The sequence below is a fragment of the Anastrepha obliqua genome, chromosome 5 (assembly GCF_027943255.1).
Source record: "Anastrepha obliqua isolate idAnaObli1 chromosome 5, idAnaObli1_1.0, whole genome shotgun sequence".
Lineage (NCBI taxonomy): Eukaryota > Metazoa > Arthropoda > Insecta > Diptera > Tephritidae > Anastrepha > Anastrepha obliqua.
Window position 1 is genome coordinate 112,325,046 of NC_072896.1, and position 20,757 is coordinate 112,345,802.

Below are 20,757 nucleotides of genomic sequence, written 5' to 3' on the forward strand. Positions count from 1 at the left end.
GGTAAGATGAGAGTTATGCACTGCGAGCTGAAAGATCTATTACGGATTCACAGTATTTCTCTAAGCCTAACTTTCTCACTAAATTGTAATACTTGTCCTAGTTTATTGGCCAACTCATCTTCAATCATGCTCCTGGACATTTCGCAGTGAGCATCGGCAAAGTGTTTGCTGAAATAATTCAGCAACTTCAGCATACGGAAGATAATAATTTTAGGCAAAAATCTCAACTACATAAACTCAACATCTCTGATTATAACTTCTTCCAGTAGATCTCTACGGCAAACTTAAGGGGGGAGCCTGGTTTATAAGGTCAAAAAATCATTTTTTTTTTTTTCATTTTAAGCGATTCCTAATATATTTCAGAATATTCACACAAAGTTACAGAGCCTAATTATCAATATTTCCGTAGATACAAAGCCAAAGGTAGGCGAGCGTTAGGTAGTTACGCTGTGACCTGACAGCTATAGTACAAACTTTATTTTTATATCAAGTTGAGTTGATTTTTTTTTTATAGAAAGGCATTGTTTTCTTTAAAACCTCCAAAAAGTTGAAATTTTGGAAATTCTCTCAGTTTTCTTAGTTCATCTAGAATAAAAAATCATGATAATTAGAATTCCATTTGAATTTTTTGCTTTAGATAATAATTACGAGCTGTATCTTGTACGCCAGTTGGAAACTCCAGCGTTGCAGCGCTCTACTAATTTCTATGTTAAACATTTTTTTCAACTTATTTTAACCAGTACAAAAATTTTTTATAATATAAATGTTCATTAAAAGATAGAAAAAACTTTGCAGTGCTAAATTAATTTTTTCCTTAAGAAAAAAAATCGCAAAAAGATGCAATTTTTAGACCTCATAAACCAGGCTCCCCCCTTAAGACTTGCTGCAATGTAACTAGAGCCCTACAACCATTAGGCACAATTCCGACACTGTGCTAATTTGGCAAACATTTTTCGCAAGTGAGACAGAGTGGAACGAATGGGATCGTGTCACAGAGTTGAACTCGTGGCCCACGACTACTTCAAAGGTGGCTCTTGGCTTATATAGCGTTTTTCAATAGGTGCGCTTCAACTTTTTTCCGATAGGGAGGGCGAACGACGCAATATTTTTTATTTTTCGCTTGTCATTTGTAAACTTCATTAGTATACATTTCATCATGGAACGCTACACACTTGAGCAACGATTGCAAATCGTGCAAATTTTTTATGAAAATAATCGTTCTGTTGCTGCTACTTTAAGAGCAGATTTTCCAAAAAATCATCTTCAGTGATGAAGCTCACTTTTGGCTCAATGGCTTTGTCAACAAGCAAAATATGCGTTAGTGGGCAGAAAGCAATCCACACGTGATTCATGAGGCACCGTTGCATCCCGAAAAAATCACTGTTTGGTGCGGTTTACATGACGGCGGCGTAATTGGCCCATATTTTTTCGTTGACGAGAACGATCGCCACGTTACTGTGAATGGAAATCGATACCGCGACATGATAAACGATTATTTTTGGCCGCAATTGAATGGTATGGACTTAGACGACATGTGGTTTCAACAAGACGGGGCCACAAGCCACACAGCACACGCTACAATTGATTTGTTGAAGAGTAAGTTCGATGAGCGCATTATTTCCAGAAATGGACCGGTCGAATGGCCGCCGCGCTCGTGTGATTTGACGCCTCTAGACTATTTTCTTTGGGGTTATGTGAAGTCATTGGTCTACAGTAACAAGCCGGCGACGATTTGTGAACTCAGAGCCAATATTGAACGCGAAATTGCTGGAATTTCGGACGATTTATGCAAAAGAGTGGTCGAAAATTGGGTTCAACGATTGGACTTCGTAAAACGTGCACGCGGTGGTCATGCAAAAGAAATCGAATTTCATACTTAAATGCATATGTTCAAACTCGATAATAAAAAAAAAATTAGTTAAAAAAGTCAAACCGTTTGTGTTTTATTCAAAAAAAAAGTTGAAGCGCTCTTACTGAAAAACGCTTTACAGAGAATAAGTAGTTTTAAGCAGAAAGTAGGCGCACCATGATCTTCCTGTATGTGCGCTTGTGCTCACATAATTAAAGCACTTGACATCCTTACAGTCTTCGCAATATTTTTCATGCTAATTTTTTTTTCGATAATTTCTTATAAAATTTCCAAACTCTTTTCAAATTTCACAAAAGTTGTTATCAAAATTTTAAAATCTTAAATCAGAATATTTAGAAAACTTCTGGGTATGCAGTTTTATAGTCTATTAAATTGTGTTGTTGTTGTTGTTGATATAGTTGAGTATTTCCACTGAAATAATCCTAATTAGTGACCAGCACTGTTTTACTACCACTATCCTCGTGTAATAATGTCTTTATTTTTTTTAAGTCAGATCCATTTAGTAAGGTTCAAGTATAGCAGCAAATTCTTTATCTCGATGTCTGAGATTTAAATTTGCTGTAAGAAGGGCTTACCGAAGAAGCGGAGTCGTGCCCTAGCTGGTGCTGGACATTCACATAAGTAGTGGAGAAAAACTTTCATTCACCGCTTCCGCTTGACAGCTTCTGCAGATGGGATTGAAGGAGAAGTTGTAGCTACCTGCATGATTCCCTACCTTCCAATCACCTGTAAGGGTTGCAGTGATGCGTGAAATGTTTGGTCGAGAACATCCTAACAGGTGATTCGTCCTTTGGATTTTGTACGACGGCCATATATTTTTTGTAATACATGTAGTTAATTGCTTCCACCTTCTTTCGCAATGGATGCTTTTATTGTGTTGAGTGGGTGGAGACTGCCATCGTCTCTGCTATGTCTTGTGTCGAACCTTTTCTTGCTAGCTCATCGACTATTTCATTACCCCGTATGTTCACCGGGAATCGTATTAAATCTTAGTTGAGCGAAAAAATATTTTATATGTTGTGAAAAAAATGTTCAAAATCATATGAAAAAAAAACATTTTTGAGACCTCAAACTTAAACTATATAAATTAAAATTGACTGGGCTACAAAAGTTGAAAATGATGACGGCAATTATTTGAACTATCTTAAATTTTTGTGAATTTTGTAGAAAGTTTGGAAATTTGATTTTTGTTATGCAATGAAAAAAATTAACCAAATAACATGAAAAAGATTCGGCCGCCGCACACTGGGGATTTTTGTACAGAGATGCGAAAAAAGTATACATCCCAAAAAATATTTACATTTTTACTACTAACGAAGTTGTATATATTTGTGTATGAAAAGAACATGTTTAAAAACTATTTTTTAAAAAAAATTTTGAAAAACAGTGCTTTTTAAAATTTATAAATTTTATTTTATTATTATTTTTTTTTTATTAATATAAGCCAGCAAATATTTACGCACAGGTTACATGTAAGTTCATAATTCTGAATTACCCTCAAAATGTCAAAACAAAATTAAAAGTGTTTCGTTATCATTATGCACACACTAGAAAGCGTTTAGTTATTATCATTGCCAAAAAGTAATCAGTGGCGCCTGGTGGCACCTGGTGGCACCTGCAATTGATTAAAACTGAAAGAGACGCTATTAAGCAACACGTTGATACTAGTTTCTGAGCGTAGGTAAATGTAGCTCAACTTGCAGATCCAAGAATATGAAGGAATATAATTTTTTTTTTTTTTCATAAAATTAATTATAAATAGATAATCAAATGCTTCACAGCCTTTGTTCTTCCGACTACCATAAAATATATAAAAATATCGTACCCTAAATGAAAAATAAAAAATTGGAAGTCGGCTCAAGCAAAAGGAAAAAACCACCTTGGGCTTTGAAGTTTTTTCTTAGTCAGTTCAATACTATAAAAAAATTATACTTTTGACATATCTATAAAAAAAAAACTGTAAGTCGGAGTTTAGTAATTCTTTTTGATTTTATTGTTGGTTCTATTCTGGAATTTAGAAATACCATTAAACATTGCGTAGGTGGTATGTTGCAAATTTGACTTTCTTCCGCTAAATCCCCAGTGTGCGCCGTAGCCGAATGGGTTGGTGCGTGACTTCGGAATTCACAGAGAGAACGTAGGTTCGAATCTCGGTGAAACACCAAATTGAAAGTTTTTTTTCCAATAGCGGTCGCCCCTCGGCAGCAATGACAAACCTCCGAGTGTGTTTCTGCCATGGAAAAGCTCCTCATAAAAATAAATGCCATTCGGAGTCGGCTTGAAACTGTAGGTCCCTCCATTTGTGGAACAACACCAAGGCGCACACCACAAATAGGAGGAGGAGCTCGGCCAAACACCCAAAACGAGTGTACGCGCCAATTATATATATATATATATATATACATATATATGTATATGTATTGTAAAAATATAAGACTACTTTATTATGTGAACAAAAATGTAGATCGACTACGAAATCTATCTGTCAAATAAAGTAGAAAAAACTGGGAGGAAGTCGATGATACAACTTAATCGTTGCTGCCATCAGCTTAGAATCGATTGGTAGTCGGCACAGAAGAGGGCAATATTTAGAAAGCAACATATGCAAGTAAAATATGATACAGCAAATTTTAGATATCCCGATTTATTTGTCCGCAACTGTATGCAACTCAAAGCTCCTAAGAAGATTTTTAATTCTTTCAAATATTTTTAATTCTTTCAAATACATAATACGCACAGCAAAATTTCACCCTCAAAATTTCGCATTAAAGCCATGCAAGTGCGAAAGTCATAATCCACGCCCAACAAAATCTACTAAAGCCAAACAAAATTCCGATAAAGCCCTAGAAGGATAACAAAAGCTGACTTGTCGGATAAGCTTTAAATTGCACAAGCATCGCGCAGACTATTGTGTGTAGATTGAATGCAAAGCCAAATGAAATCAAACAAAAATAATAATAATAATAATATTTATCTATTTTGAAAAGCAGCTCACCTGAGATTCCCTTTGTTGGTCGCATATTTGATGTGATTGCAAATGGCTTCGAACATGCCGCTCGTTGTGGTGACATAACGACAATCGAATACCTGAAATAAACAAGTAGAAAAATATATTACAAAGTACGAAATAAAAGTAATAAATAAGGCGCAACTAAGTGGAGCGGAATCTCGGAGGAATGTGCATAGAAACTGAACTGGACTATTGTTGGAGTGTAATCAAGAATATTAGCATTTCATATTCAATTCAGAGATATGGCTGAGAGTGGTGAAATACCGGTAGGTAGAATAGAGCGTAAGGCGAAAAAACTAATAAAATAAAAGCATATTTTGATTTCGATTATTTGTTTCTTTTCAACATAAAGTAGCATCTTTTTTTAACAGAAAGCAACGTTATGGAAGTAATATGCAAATGTAAGTAAATTTTTTTTCTATTTTCTGCTGCATTTTTCATTTGCTATTTTTTAGCCACATTCTCTTCTTCATTTGTACTTACGAATACTTTTCGAAGGCCTGACTTGAAGGTCAACTATTTTTATCTCATTTCATTGCGCCGTAATTCAATTTTCCAGACACCAACGGTGCTATAGTAAATTTAACCCACAAACCTCAAAGCAACTTTTGTTTTACATCGTTGACCGAAAACACCAGAAGCACCAGCAGCAGTACACACACATGTTTGAATGTACAGTGGTGGGCACAAAAATGTTAACAAATAGTCTGGCCGCTATTAAAGTGTCATACAAATTTTTTTCGCTGGCTTTTTGCTACCTAATATTTTACTGAATAAGCAGATTCAATGCACAGTTGTGCTCAAAGCAATAGCAGCGCAACATATGGAAATGTTTTGATTATTTGTTTATTTTAATTTTTTTTTATTACATTTCTTTTATAAAAATATAGTGTATAAAAATATAGGGTGTATATTCGCACTATTTTATAAGCAGAAGTTCTCAGGATAAGAGAAGCTTGCAGGATTATTAGAATCCATCCACAACAGCTTTCGGAAATATGCATTTTTTCAGATAGTCAAGCAGTCATCTTAGCGTTAAAGGCACCACTAGGTTAGGTTAGGTTATGCTGGTAGTCGGTCCGTATGACCAACTCACTTAGACCTCACAGGTCCATTGTGATACCACTGTGCGACACGGGAACCTTGTTTATTTACTTTCGTGAAACCATTTTGAGGTTCTTATGAAGCGCAGGATTGGTCTAATTCCCGCGCCAGATAGTTCTGTAAGAGAATTGAAAAAGTGTTTACCTAGACAACCTGCTCTGATTTTAGCTAAGGCTGGACAATTGTAAAGGAAGTGATCTTCTCTTTCTTCCTCCTTTTCATCTCTACAGCTTCTACTATATTCATGGAAGAATACTCCTAGTCTCAAGGAATGCCTTCCAAATAGCCAGTGGCCAGTGACACAAGCTACGACCTTCGAGATATCTTCTCTTGAGAGGCTAAGCAATTCCTTTGTCCTTTTCTGGTTTATATGCGGCCATAGTAGCCAGGCTGTTACGCATGTATCTTCTTTTTCCCATGACCTATTGGTCTCTTGGGTAATGTTATTTTTTATTTTTAATTTACTCGTGGGCAAAGGTATTCCAATGGTACTTTTATCACGGCACATTTGAAGAGCAGTACCTTTTCTGGCTAGCTCATCAGCTTTACAATTTGCCTCAACATCTCTGTGTCCCGGAACCCAAATAAGGCTGACCTTGAATACGACGCTAATATCATTTAGGGCTGCTCGGCATTCCTGTGCAACCTTTGATCTTAGTATAGCCGCATTCATTGATTTAATGGCCGCTTGGCTATCCGAGAATATATTTATGGTCGTGCTTGTTATGGCATGCATATTTAGGTATGTAGCTACTTCTTTTATGGCTAGAACCTCTGCCTGATAGACGCTGCAGTAGTCTGGTAGTCGAACGGATAGTTCCAGTCTTAATTTTTTCGAAAATACTCCATAGCCAACTTTATCGTCTAGCTTGGAACCAGCTGTAGAAATGGCTGTCCCAGGCGTGACATTTTCTCGCTATTCCCGACAGATGGACCGACACGGATACCTGTAAAACAACTAAAGAAACAAGCGCAGAACTGACGAGTTGTTGAGAATGTCACAAGCAGACATATTTAGAATTACGTCAACAATAACCGGCCACTGACCTTTGGGAGACGATGCCAGGAAGATAGGGTGGCCGTACAACTATAGATGTAGAAGCTGCAATCAATAAGAAACTAAGAAACAGTCTCCCACTATCGGAAAAAAAATTCTGGAGAGAAAATAGACAACATAGGCAGATTCATAGTCAAATCGAGATCATTCAACTAATAAAAAGCAACGGTTCTACAAGTGTTGCATAAAAATCGTTGCACCTTCTGTGCTAATTGGGTATGAGCTATGTCACTCAGTCAACAAATCCATCACCACCACCACACTAAAATCATGTAACTCAAAGTTTCAAACTGTGTGCAAATCTTAAAAAAAAAAATTCATTAAAACTTCAATATTTTTAGTCGAAGTTTTTAGAAAATTTGGACTAAGCCGTTTTATAGTCCTTTGAATTTTGCTGCAATAAATTGCAAGTCTGAAGTAGCTCAAAGTAAGCGTTGATTTTTGACATTTTGTTTTTGCTGACAGTATAAAAATATCTCTAGTAGTCATTACATGGAAGAAAATATATGTATATAAAAAAGATCAAAATTAAACGCGAATATTGAACCGCTTAAAACTGGTACAATTTTATACCAAAACTGATTAAATTAATTGAATGAAATGAATGAATTGAATGAAATGAATGAATTGAATAAAAAGAATGAATTGGATGAGTTGAATGAAATGAATGAATTGGATGAGTTGAATGAAATGAATGAATTGAATGAATTAAATTAAATGAATGAATTGAATGAAATCAATGAATTGAATAAAATGAATGAATTGAAAACTGCACACCCAATAACGAGTAACAAAATATGACCGAAGGTGGTAAAATGAGAATTCTCACTATTCTTACTACTATTGAAATTTAAAAAATGTGGATTATGAGCAGCAGAGTTTGTTTTATTATACCTAACTTATATACTTGTACTTGCTTATCAGGCTATTGGACCCATGGAATGCATAGTTCCTTCAATAGAATAATTAAATTCTCGGGCAGATAACTCCTCTCTCATGAAAATACTGCGCCGTGTCATCTCAGCGAACTGGTACGTAAGTATTTTTAATATCTTATTATTAAGTTTTTTGATAACCAAAAACAATAGTAAGAAAAAAAAATTTTTTGTTGCAAATTATTGTTAGCGCGTCTGTATTTTTATAACAAATTTTCATGGAAACAGCCCCGACGTAAATCATATCGAAATCCTTTGAGCCATCATTAAAATGCTGCAACCCAAAACTGCAGCTGAGACTGAGTTGATTTAAGGACTAACAGGACTCAAGGGCTCATAAAAAAGAAAAGAAGGTGTCACAAATGATTCCAAAACTAATATTTTTACAATCTAATAAGAAATAGTTTAATTAAAAAAATATTTAATGGCTATGTATTGTAATTAAAAGTAAAACTCCTTATTTGTAAAATCGCTACAATGGAAATATTCTCACTCTATTAAAAATATTTTTACCTCTTTTAACATTAAATATAATATACAAGTATGAGAAGAAATCGTAGGCGTACGAATCAATAGTGGTTAGGGCAAGTATACATTTTTTCACTATAAAAAACTACTTTCTCTTGCAAAAATAACGAACCAAAAATGAGCAAATTTTGTTTTTCAGATGTTCATAGTTTTTGTCCACCACTGTATATGTGTAAGTTCAAGAGCAGTTTTCTCTTACTTTGGTAGTTACAATTCAGCTACTTTCAAGGCTGCCAAGGCAAAGCATATTTGGTTTGCCAACAGTTATTTTGCTTTTGTATTGCATTGGCCCATATCCAATCATAATTTATATACTATAGTATATGGATATGTGGGATATTTCATGCCAAAACGAGTTAAACATTCAGAATGTTTTAGAAGAGGGCTATTTTTAGTTATTCAAGCGAGAAGTTCGCAACAATTTTAAAGATTATTTGCCCCAGGTGAGGATAGCTGAAGGAAAATATATGAGTATGATGCTCAGCTGGAAGTCCAACATAGAGTACAGGGTAAAGAAAGTAAATATAGCACTTTACACGTATAAGAGAATGTTGGGGTCTCCAACCAAACTATCCAATTGGTCCTACACAGCCATTGTAAGGCCAATACTAACATATGCGGCACTAGTCTGGTGACCCGCAACAGAAAAAAAATACAACCAAGCCCAGCGGAACAAGATACAAAGAACTGAGCGTGACTCTTAACACAGAACCGCTTATCACCAGCCCTACTGAAGCGGTTCATGTACTAACATATCTATTACCAATAGACTTACATATAAAAACAATCGCTACTTTCAGCGCGGTGAGACTCAGAGATATAGGAACAAGATCGTACGGTCACAGCAAGATCCTCTTACAGCGACCCTCATTGCTCTAAAGCAAATCAGACTACACAGTCCCCCACCTTAACTTCAAGAAATAATTTACGGTACATTTTCCACCGAGAGCCGAATAGAGGAAAAGCAAAGTGATTGGTACATTCGACCTTAAAATCTACACTGATGGTGTAGGCTCTATTTAGTGCCGCTCAACATATCCAAATCAGCGTGCTTCAGACAGAACTTTTAGCGATCAAAGAAAAATGTAAATCACTAAAACTCTACAAGGAAGTTGGTGGGAGAGTAGCTATCTTTTCAAGACAGTCAAGTAGCTATCAAGGCCTTAGACTCCAACTCCATTTCATCCAAACTATTTTCACAATGCGGAGAGGAACTAGAACTGCTTGGTCATTGGCTTCAAATTACTCTGATATTGGTTCCTGGACACAGGAATATAGAGGGTAATGAGCTGGCAGATGAGCTAGGAAGAAAAGGTTCGACACTAGACTTAGCAGAGGCGGTGGCAGTCTGCACCCCACTCAAGATAAGAAAAACATCCATTGCTTCACACTACCATGCTTTAGCCGAAAGAAGATGGAAGCAATAACTACATGTATTACAACAAAACACACATGGCCGTCGTACAAAATCCAAAGGACGAATCACCTGTTAGGATGTTCTCGGCCAAACACCTCACGCATCCCTGCAACTCTTACAGGTCATTGGAAAGTAGGGGATCATCCAGCCAGCTTCAACCTCAGAACTTCAATCCCATCTGCAGAAGCTGTCAAGCGGAAGGGGTGAATGAAAGTTTTTCTCCACTACTTATGTGAATGTCCAGCACCAGCTAGGGCACGACTCCGCTTCTTCGGTAAGCCCTTCTTACAGCAAATTCAAGAAATCTCAGACATCGAGATAAAGAATTTGCTGCTATACTTGGACCTTACTAAATGGATCTGACTTAAAACAAAAAGTAAAGACATCATCACACGAGGGCAGTGGCAGTAAAACGGTGCTGGTCACTAATTAGGATTATTTCAGTGGAAATACTCAACCACTTCAGCAACAACAACAACATAATACTTTTTATTCTTCTTCGTTTTCTTCTTATTTTTCTTATTCACCTTCTATTTCTTTTCCATCTTTCATTTCTTTAACCCCAATTCCCAGTTATACTTCCACTTTCACTTATACTTGCCATAGATTATTAGCCCTAGGTGAGGATAGCTGGAGGATAATATATGAGTATGATACTTTTTCTTCTTCTTCTTTTTCTCCTCTTTCTTTTTTTCTTCTTCTTCTTATTTTTCTTGTTTTACTTTTTCTTCTATTATTGCTATTCCACTTCCACTTCTTGATCCTCAATTTCTACTTGTGCTTCTACTTCTACTTTTACTTCTACTTCTTCTCCTGCTTTTTCTTCTTATTCTTCTTCTTCTTCTTCTTTGTCTTCTACTCCTACTTCTACTTTTCCTTCTTCTACTTCTACTCCTAGTAGAGGAAGAAGGAAAAGTAGGAGTAGTAGTAGAAAAAGAAGTAAAAGTAGTAGTACTTCTTTTTCTAGTACTACTCTTACTGTTCCTTCTTCCTCTACTAGTGAGTAACATACGTGAATATTCACTTTCTTTTTTTATTATTATTATTTTTCTTCTACTGCTTCTTTTTTCTTCTACTTCTTTACCCTCTTCACTTCACTTTCTTTTTCCTATTCTTAATTTTTTCTTCCTCTTATTCTTTTTCTCCCACTACTTCATATTCATCTTCTGCTTTTACTGCATCTTATATTTCTACTGGTATCATACTCCCACCTTTTTATTACTTTTCTTATCTTTTCTTCTCTTTTTCTTTTCCTTCTGCTCGTTTTCCTCTTCTCCTTCCTATTTTGTTCTTTTACTATTTTGGTATTTATTTTCCTTCTTTTAGCTCTACAAATTCAAATTATATTGTATTTCTACTGGGGAAGAATATACGAATAAAATTCCTTTCCAATCATCATACCTTTTTCTTCTTCTTCTTTTTTCTCTCTCCTCTTCCTCTTCATATTACTCTTTTTCTTCAACTACTTTTTTCCTTCCACATCTTTACACTTAACTTCACTTCTCCACTTCTTCTTCCTCTTCTTTTTCTTATTAGCGCATGGGCCACCTCAGCAATTTTGGCCTAGTTCAACAAATCGGGTCAGTCATTTCTTCCTCTCGCTAACCGGCATCATATTCGGCATGGAATATCCCATGTCCATATACGAAATAAATTCAATTGTTATCATTCATTACCTCAACTACAACTCACACCACCCACACGCGTGTGTCTTTAACTTCATTGCCTCTACACAAACAACGTTGCATAGCCCTAGGCGCTCTCAGCACAGGCAACGCAATGAATTTCAAATTCAAATCAAATTTAATTCAAAAAAGTGTACAGATTTATGCTTGTTCAGACAAATATTCCTTGCTCCATGTATTCCCTCATTTCAAAGCAGTAGCAAAGACGGCTAATTCCCCCAGTTGACGTTATATCAACGCTCTAACACTTGAATAATTTTTATGCTCGATGTTGTTTACCCACTCTCCTCTACAGTTTTTCTTTCATTTCTTTTATCTCTTTTTTTCTAACCGTTGTTTGTATTTTATTTCTTTGGTGACTTGTATGACATTTGCATTTCTACCTCCACTTGCCTTGAGGTGTAATTGTAGGTGTATACTTTTCGTGTAAATCGTACCGAAATTTATATTTCATACCAAAGTGATTTATGCAGACACGCAAACATGATTGGGCTTTCGTATAAGTAAGTGCAAGTATTCCTCAAGGGTATATGTTACCTTGCATATTTACATAAGTGACTTAGAACAAATATGCGATGCATTCCAAATTGATGTAACTTGACACATTATTATTATTATTACTTGAAGAAGATGCTGCGTATTAATTTATATTCCTATGTTGTCTTTGATAATTTTGCTTCACCTTCAGCTGTCAGTTTTTTGATATTCATTGGAGTGCTGCTTTTGCCATTGCAACCTCATCAGTCGACACGAGTATATGCGTATTTGATTTATTAATATTATATTGGGGAATAAGTTCGTAGCGTTTTTTCCGGAGATGTTATTTAAACAAACAACAATAATTATATCAATAAGTTTACGAATTATACCTATATTCGCCGTTGCTGTTTACAACCTCTTCCCACCTCTCGACCGATTTGTTGATGCCGTTCCGCCAAAAATAGCCTGGACTGGTGTCAAAGAAGTTGTTGAGCCAGTTTTTAAGGGCCTCTTTGTTATCGAAGGTAATGCCCTCCATATGGTTTGACAGGGAGCAGAAAGATCCGGAGAATACGGCAATTGCTGAAGGACCTCCCATTCGAGCTCTTAGAGCGCTGCTTTCACGACTTGTGCAACATGGGGTTTGACGTCGTGAAGGAGTATGGTTTGACCATGTCGATCAGATCTTTTCAGTCGAATAACCTCATTCACGCGGTGTAGCTGGGCAATGTAGAGTTCCTTGTTGACCGTGGCATTCTTTTTGAGCATTTCCCTGTGCACCCTGTACTCCCACTCCCACCAAACATATATCACGATCTTCTTTGGATGAAGAACTGGCTTCACTGTCGGCTTTGGCGTACCTCCTGGAGCCACCTACTCCTTTTTTTGCCGCATATTGATGTATAGGCACCATTTCTCATCTCCTGTGACGCTACGGCACTAAAAACGTTGCTTAAGACCGCGTGTTGCTCGATAGGGGGCGAGATGCTGAGAAGCAATTTCAAGGCGACTTTCTTTGTTTTTTTTCGTTGAGCTCGCGAGGCATCCAGTTTTTCGGTAAATCTCATTGAATCAAAGTGATTGAGAAACGTTTTATGATCGCAGTTAATTTTTTCCGCCAATTCACGACTGGTTTGGCGATCGTTCACCTTTAAAAGTGATTTTAGATGTTCTTCATCGAATTCGAAAGGCCTTCCGGGGTAACATATAGAGTTATGGATAACAAACTACTGAATGCTTTTAATAAATCATTACCGTTGGCCAGAAAGCTGAAAGCCTGAAGCTACTCAGGCGCTTGCAGAAAATCAGGCTCAAATTGTCTGAATTATAACCTCCGGACAGTTAATGCGAAAGGGAGTAAAATTTATGTTGAACCCAACGGATAGGGTGTCCCTACTTATGAGAGTTTCGGCCTTTTTAACTCCAGGAGCTCTGTAGATTGCTAGAAGTACTTAGCACCACCAGCCCACTGCATCTAACTAACAGATCTCTTATTGAAGGGATGTGGATTCAGTGGGATCCATTGGACCCAGTGTAGATGTACACGTGCACGTCATATTGGGAATGCATTCAAGGCTTCTAAATATTTTCTCAGTGTTCACAGTTTAGACTACATCTATAGTCCCATTCCTTTGAAGCGACCTCAATTACTCCCACAGTGTAATTTTCACACTGGAAAATTTACGAACTACCAAGAATTGCTGCCTTTGGTATTTTGAGCATAAATTTTAATATTTTCACGCTCACACATCCGAATGCATATATACATCTTCACATGAGCGATGTGCATATGAAATTTATTGAATAAGGTATGTGCCTTTAAAATGCATACACGCATACATATACACACACATACGTATACAAGTGCATAAATATGAATGGCATTTTAACTCTGCAGGCGAGCAATTCGCTAGCAACAAGTGGTCGGTAGCGAATGTGTAAAATTTTTCAAGCATATTTTATTTGCTGATAAAAAAATATGTATTTATGCAACCGACTTCATAAAATGTATGCAGATTGAATTTTAAAGCCATCTTAAATGGTAAATGTTCTTGAAATTGCAAATACCAGATAATACTTCTATTGGTTTGTGTGGTTAAATTGTGGTAAACTGTTTGTGTATTAAAATGATTTATATAATACTCGTAAAATATTTTAAAATCCATAGATGACCAAGTGTTGACTACTCTTCTCTTCTTATCTCTCCCTAGACTTGGCTGGTAAGCAGCATGCAGATAACACTGCTGTTCTGCTTGCGACAACTAATCAATTGCGCGATTTAGGTGTTGGATACTCGGACATAACACTCGGTCTAGGTCCAACTAATCGCGTTGACTATTGTTTGGATGAACCATATTTTAATTGGTTATTTAGTACTAGAAGTCCAGCTAGATGTGAGTCGATCGGAATATATCTACCTGATCAAACTCACTGACATGCAAGCGAAGGCAGACAGACTAGTAACGCTGGCACGCACTGTCGGACAGGAGATCAACATCCCAAGACCCAGACTAGTAGAGTCTGTACTGTTGTACGGAAGTGAAAGATGGCTGGTCCCCAACACCATCACACAGAGGCTGCAAATTTTCGCCAACAAGTACCTCCGCATCATCTGTAGAATATTCTGGCCGAATACCAACAGCAACAACGCGCTGCGAAGATCAACGAATGAGGAGCCCATCCCATGGCAAATCAAACGCAGAAAGTGGCGATGGATAGGTTGCACGCTTAGAAAATCACCAGATAACTTCCCGAGAATGACACAGGAATTGAACCCGCAAAGAGCGTAGAGGTCACGGTTGGCCACAGAATACTTTGAGAAGGTCGATTTTGCACGAGCTAACAGATGCCGCATCATATGGGACAGCGCTTAAACAACAGCCCAGAACCGTGTACGATGGAAGAGGCTTGTCGAGACCGGAGAATATAAAAACAGAACAAGGATACAAAAAGGGGGTGGTTGGCGGCCTCTTTAGCCGAATGGGGTTGTGCGTGACTACCAGTCGAGAGTACGTAGGTTCAAATCTCCGTACACGAAACACCAAAATGATAAAAAGTTTTTTCTAATAGCAGTCGTCCCTCGGCAGGTAATGGCAAACCTCCGATCGTATTTCCGCCATAAAAAAGCTCCTCATAAAAACCATTTGCCGTTCGGAGGCGGCTTAAAAATGTAGGTCATTCCATTTGTGGAACGACATCAAGAAGCACTCCACAAATCGGAGGAGGAGCTCGGCCAAACTCCTAACAGAAGAATATTTCTGCATCCATTTGATAAGGGTGCCAGGGCATAGTGAGATGCCAGTGAATTGTCATCATCATTGTTTCTTTGATTCTCTAACGGGACATAGGACACCAACAACAACTACGTGCCATCTCGTCCGGTTAAGTGGATAACGCCTTCACCTGCTTCCAGCTTAATCCGAGCTGAGTCGTCTCGCGATTCACAGTTCTCTTCCAGGTTTCCCTTGGTCTGCCAGGCGCTCTTCCTCTCGCTGTGAGTAGGTTCCATTCCATTGCCTTCTTCGCTATGTTACCGTCTTCTTTGCGTAAAGTGTGACCTATCTACTTTCATTTCTGTCTTCTAATCCAAATAATTAACTGCTCCATGTTTGCTTTTTTGAACAATTCCTTGATAATTCCAAAATGAGGCTCAAAGGCGCTCTTTAATCGGTCAAGGAAAAAAGACCTACTAGGTCGACCAGCTCACAGATGGAATGTACCTCATTTCAACTATTGCAGAAGATGCAAGAATGAGAAGGAGGAAGAGTATGGAAGACATATTTCACTATGCTTCGTGGCATGCCACGAAGTTTAGATACTTCGGCTCAACGTTCTTGAATGATATTTGGGGATATAAGTGTCAGCCAGATCCATAGGTTTGCACTTAAAAGAAAATGGTTTAACGAGAAGAGGCGGATAATTTGCCTCTCTGATGTCACAATGGATCGGCGACGGCCTAACTGAGTTGATTTAACGACCGACTGCCACTTCTACCTACCTCTCAACCTATTTACCTGCCTAAAGTGTTGTCCAGAAATTGCTTACAAAATACCTCAACTCGCATCCCAATATTTGTTTGCCCAATTATGTACTGCACACATACATACATTTATAATACATATATATACACACACACACTCAAGGTAATAGGTATTTGTATCCAAAATCGAAATTTCAATTTCACGCTATGACTTTCGAGTGACCCCACTCAAGAGTGTTGGGAGCAGTGGTGTGAGAGGGGAAATGGCGTGTGCTCAAATAAAATAACAACAGCAAATACTTCAACAATAATAAACAGGGACACACTTTAAATTTTGCTCAAGTGTAAACTTAATTAAGGAAATCACTTCAACTTTAAGTGGTCATATACTCGAGGCATTAAGAGTCTAATTAAAAAAACACTTAAAGCAGGTATGATAAAATAAATAAACGCAATGGCAGGCCAAGAATGCTAGAGCTGGTAGATAGAAGTTTAGTCGAAAAAAGCAGGACAAAAATATAAAAGACGAAACATTTATTGCCAGGAAGCGAGCAAAAACTTCAAACCCTCGTGAGGCCAAAAGTTGTAATGCTTGGAAAAAGTAGTGAGAATGAATGCAGAGGCCACTTTAAACTCGAAACATAATAATGCTTGAATTTAACGAACCAATTGTGTGCTTTTTTTGTGTTTTTTTTTTTTTTATTTGTTTGTTTAGAATTGAAGTACGCCAAATGAAGTTAAGCTATTTTTGTTTCCGCTCACGCCAGTCGCTCCAACCACTTACTTGCATGCGTTTTCTTTTATTTTATTTTATATTTTTTTTTTGTTTTGTATTTTTTTTTTTTTTTTGTATCAACTGCCTGTTAAATATGAGTCGGAAATAGCCAAGAAACTCACTTGAAATTGAGACTATGTGGATGCAGCCGAGTGGAATAATTGAAAAGGGTGCCAATGTAGACAGAAGTAAACGCACATCTGTACACACAAATATGCGGCATACAGGAGCACACTGAAAAATAGTTTTTAAAGGCAGCGAGTAGCAGGAGTATATGCGCCCATCTATGTGCGAATAGAAAAAAAATAGGTATGTATTGGAGCAGACAGAAAGAGTGTCGAAATGCTTGCATGGTAGTCTTTTTTTTTTACTCTCCCGAAGGTGCAGCCAATCATGGCTATTAAAGTGCTTTTCGCTGTTTAAAAGTTTTACTTCTCCTATGAATGCCCGAAAATACTTTAAGAACTTCCTCTACAACTTTTCGGCAATAAATTTCGAAAGCGGAAACTTGCATAGTGCGACTGCAATTAGAAGGGAGCAATTAGCTTTGGAAAATTACTTGCACTGGCGCACGGGTAGGTTTTTTTGCTGCTAGAAAGTGCAGTCACACCAATCGAGTATTGCCATTGGCTAATTGACTTGGCAGATTATTAGAATATTGGCCAAAATATCAAAAATATTATTGAGAACACAGCGGGATCCAACAATTTCACTATAAGACCCTACTACGACACAAACCACCCCCAAATTTGTTGCATTCTTTATTATTTGCATTATAAATTACAATCTTTTAATATCATATTAGCAATTGGTAATTGGTGTAAGGGGTTGGAATTAGCCACGGTGAGGGCTGACTACATCGTCGCTATGGTAACATTCAATGGGGATTTTGCCACTCTCTTTCCATCTAAGGAGGAATGGAATAAGGGATTCTCACTAAACAACTTCGACACTACAGTCTATGTATATAGACGGTTATAAAACGGATTGTGGTGTTGGAGCTGGTATATATTCTCATAGACTTAAAATTGAAAAATCTTTGCGTCTACCCAATGCCTGCAGTGTCTTCCAGACGGAAGTACTTGGAATTGGGGAAGCTTGTAGGCTACTAATCGCAGATTTCTCTTTTAAGGGCAATATCGCTACTCTTTCAGATAGCCAAGCTGCAATCCAGGCACTGGATTCAGCTACAACAACCTCTATGGTGGTGGAACAAAGTAGGAGTGAAAACCATAATTTTACCTTAATCTGGGTCCCGAGACATCCGAATATTGAAGGTAAGGAAAAAGCAGATGAACTGGCAAGAAAGGGTTCTGCCATGCATAACGCTCTTGCAGAATGGGTATTCACACCATTAGGTGCAGTCAAGAGTATAATTTCCCTAATACCTCCGAATCTCGGATTGTAGATGGAGAGACCAGACGAAATGCAAAATTAGCAGAACGTTATGGCCCAACTACAACCTCAAACAATCGTCAATATTGTTCAACATGAAACGAGAGGACGCCTGGAGACTAACGGCATTCATAACTGGCTTATGGTTTGTCGGAAAACAAGCCGCCAAAATGGGTATCCCTCACAACACATACTATCACAGTTGTAAGCAACCGGAGAAAAAGGAAACCATCTTCCAATTCCTCTGTGAATGCCCTGCCCTATGGAAGGACAGAATGTTAATCCTGGGCAAACCGCTGTTGGAGGGCGTCGAACAATTGTCCGATTAGATGTCAACAACCTAATAAGGTTCTTAAACCGCACAAACTGGATATAGTCATTCCGTAAATAATTGGTATACAAGTTGGTAACGAGGATGTGGCAACAAAATGGTGCGGAAGCGCTAGTTGGATTTTGGATGAATCACCACCCAAACCAACCAACCAAGGGGTTGGAATTATAGTGTCTCTTCTCTTTGAAAGAGAACTTTTTTGTTTTGTGTGTGAGGTAGGGCACTTACAACGACGGTCATCTACTGCGTCCAGTGGTGTGATCACTAAAACAATCCCTCTTCCTCTTCTGGAGAGACTCCTTTCCCGAGACTTCTTTCTGCATTAGCTCGAGAGGGCCTATTCACCTACGTCTGCGTCCACTATGCTTATGGCCAGCTTCATGTTATAGGCTCGTCCTCTTATGTCTCTGCCTGTACGGCTTCGCTTTGTTGCACTGTGTCAAAATCTTCTTTTTTCCGTAGTACATTCTCGATATATTTCTTTACCGCGTTTTAGCTGTCCTCGCGCTCGAACATTTTGCTGCTCGGCGCGATGTCGCCAATCTTCCTTCTCAGAGCATATTTTTCCGCGAGCCATCTGTCACAACTAAAAAACGTGTGTTCAGCGTCATCGCTCGGCGCTTCGCAGCATATGCACTTGGAATCGCTTATCTTGGCCATGCGGTATAGGTATCTCCACAAGTATCCGTGGCCCGAGGGGAGCTGAGTTAAGAAGTAGTCCCTGAAATTGCATTGGACCCATTTACCTATTAATAGGAGACGTTTCGCCGTCCATCAGCCACTCAGTTCAGTGTCCCATCGGCTTTGCCACCACAGCATGGTTTGGCATCTCCGTTCCGTGACACTAGTAATGGAATTGGAATACTATTTGTTCCCAGGCTATGCAGTTGACGGGTGTCTCCCAGCTGATCAGGAAAACTGTTGCGCCAGAGGCAGTGATTAAGGTTGAGGCAACTCTGAGTGCCGCTATTCGTTGCACAGCCTCCAGTGCTTTGCGCTTGGCTTTGCAGTTTAGCACAATTTCTCATACCTCGCTGGATAGTTGAGTTTGTGGCCGCCATGATTACTCTACTTTTGCTCTTCACTCACCAATGTTTGCCAATAACCTTCTCAGCATTCCCCTGACCTTCCCCGCATGCCGTATCTTGGCCCAGAAAGTAAGCCTGCAGTCATACCTAGGTATTTCACTACTTTTCAGGCTGACCTGGAGTGGCATGTGGCCTCGTGTCATAAGGAAGACTTCGGTCTTATGTTGCAAGAGAGTATTAGTGGCTTCAGTGGTATTTACTAATAATTTTACTAGCGTGATATGGATTTCTTTAATGAGTATATATTTATATTAAAATACGAGCAAGATCTGTGGGTGGTTTGCGCTTCTCGATTGAAGTCCCAGTCCCGGGATTAATTTCCTTTTCAGGTTTTTGTGCTTCAGTAGTCGAACGATATGCTTACTGCTGCTTCTCTTTACTGTTTCAGCAACTGTGTCTATACCGAGGTCGTGGGGAATATCGCCATTTCTTATGTACCAATCTGCGTTTGTGATTGTTCTTAGCATCTTAGATTGACTGCTCTGCATAATTTGTAAGTTGAATTTACTGGCAATCCTTATATTTCTAGTCCGTATGTCCATGTAGTGGTCGGCCCTCGGCAGGCAAGGGCAAACCTCCGAGTGTATTTCTGCCATGAAAAAGTTCATCATAAAAATATCAGCCGTTCGGAGTCGGCTTAAAACTGTAGGTCCCAAAATGGGTGTATGCGCCAATTTTATATATGTATATATATTTACAATTATATAATATATACTAGCAAACCCCGCCCGCTTCGCTGGGCACACTAAAAAAGAATAGATATGGTTTAGAACAGAAAAGATATGGTTTTCATATTATTTATTTCTTTATTCTTTATTCCAGCGCTTTGGCATACACAATATTTTTTGTTTTTCTATTTGTTTTTGAGTAAATATATAATGCTGTTGGCTTCCCAACACGTGAACAGCCAACGTATAGTTGACCATGGGTGAATACTGGTTCTTCTAAATTCATCCCGCATATTTCTAAAGTTCGCCCTTGTGATTTATTGATAGTTATTGCAAATGTTAAGCGAATGGGTAGTTGCAAACGCTTGAATTCAAATGGCAATTCAGGTGGAATCATTGGAATTCTCGGTATTAGAACGTCTTCATTTGATGCCC

The 20,757-nt window shown here is 38.1% G+C and overlaps 1 protein-coding gene across 1 annotated transcript in view; it reads right to left on the bottom strand.

Annotated features, from left to right (window-relative positions):
• The window catches only part of LOC129247071 (nitric oxide synthase-like), a 256,053-nt gene that overhangs the window by 133,767 nt on the left and 101,529 nt on the right, over positions 1–20,757 (bottom strand). The window contains exon 5 of the mRNA XM_054885967.1: positions 4,866–4,957. Coding sequence (XP_054741942.1) covers positions 4,866–4,957 — 92 coding nt within the window. The remainder of the gene's footprint in view (positions 1–4,865; positions 4,958–20,757) is intronic.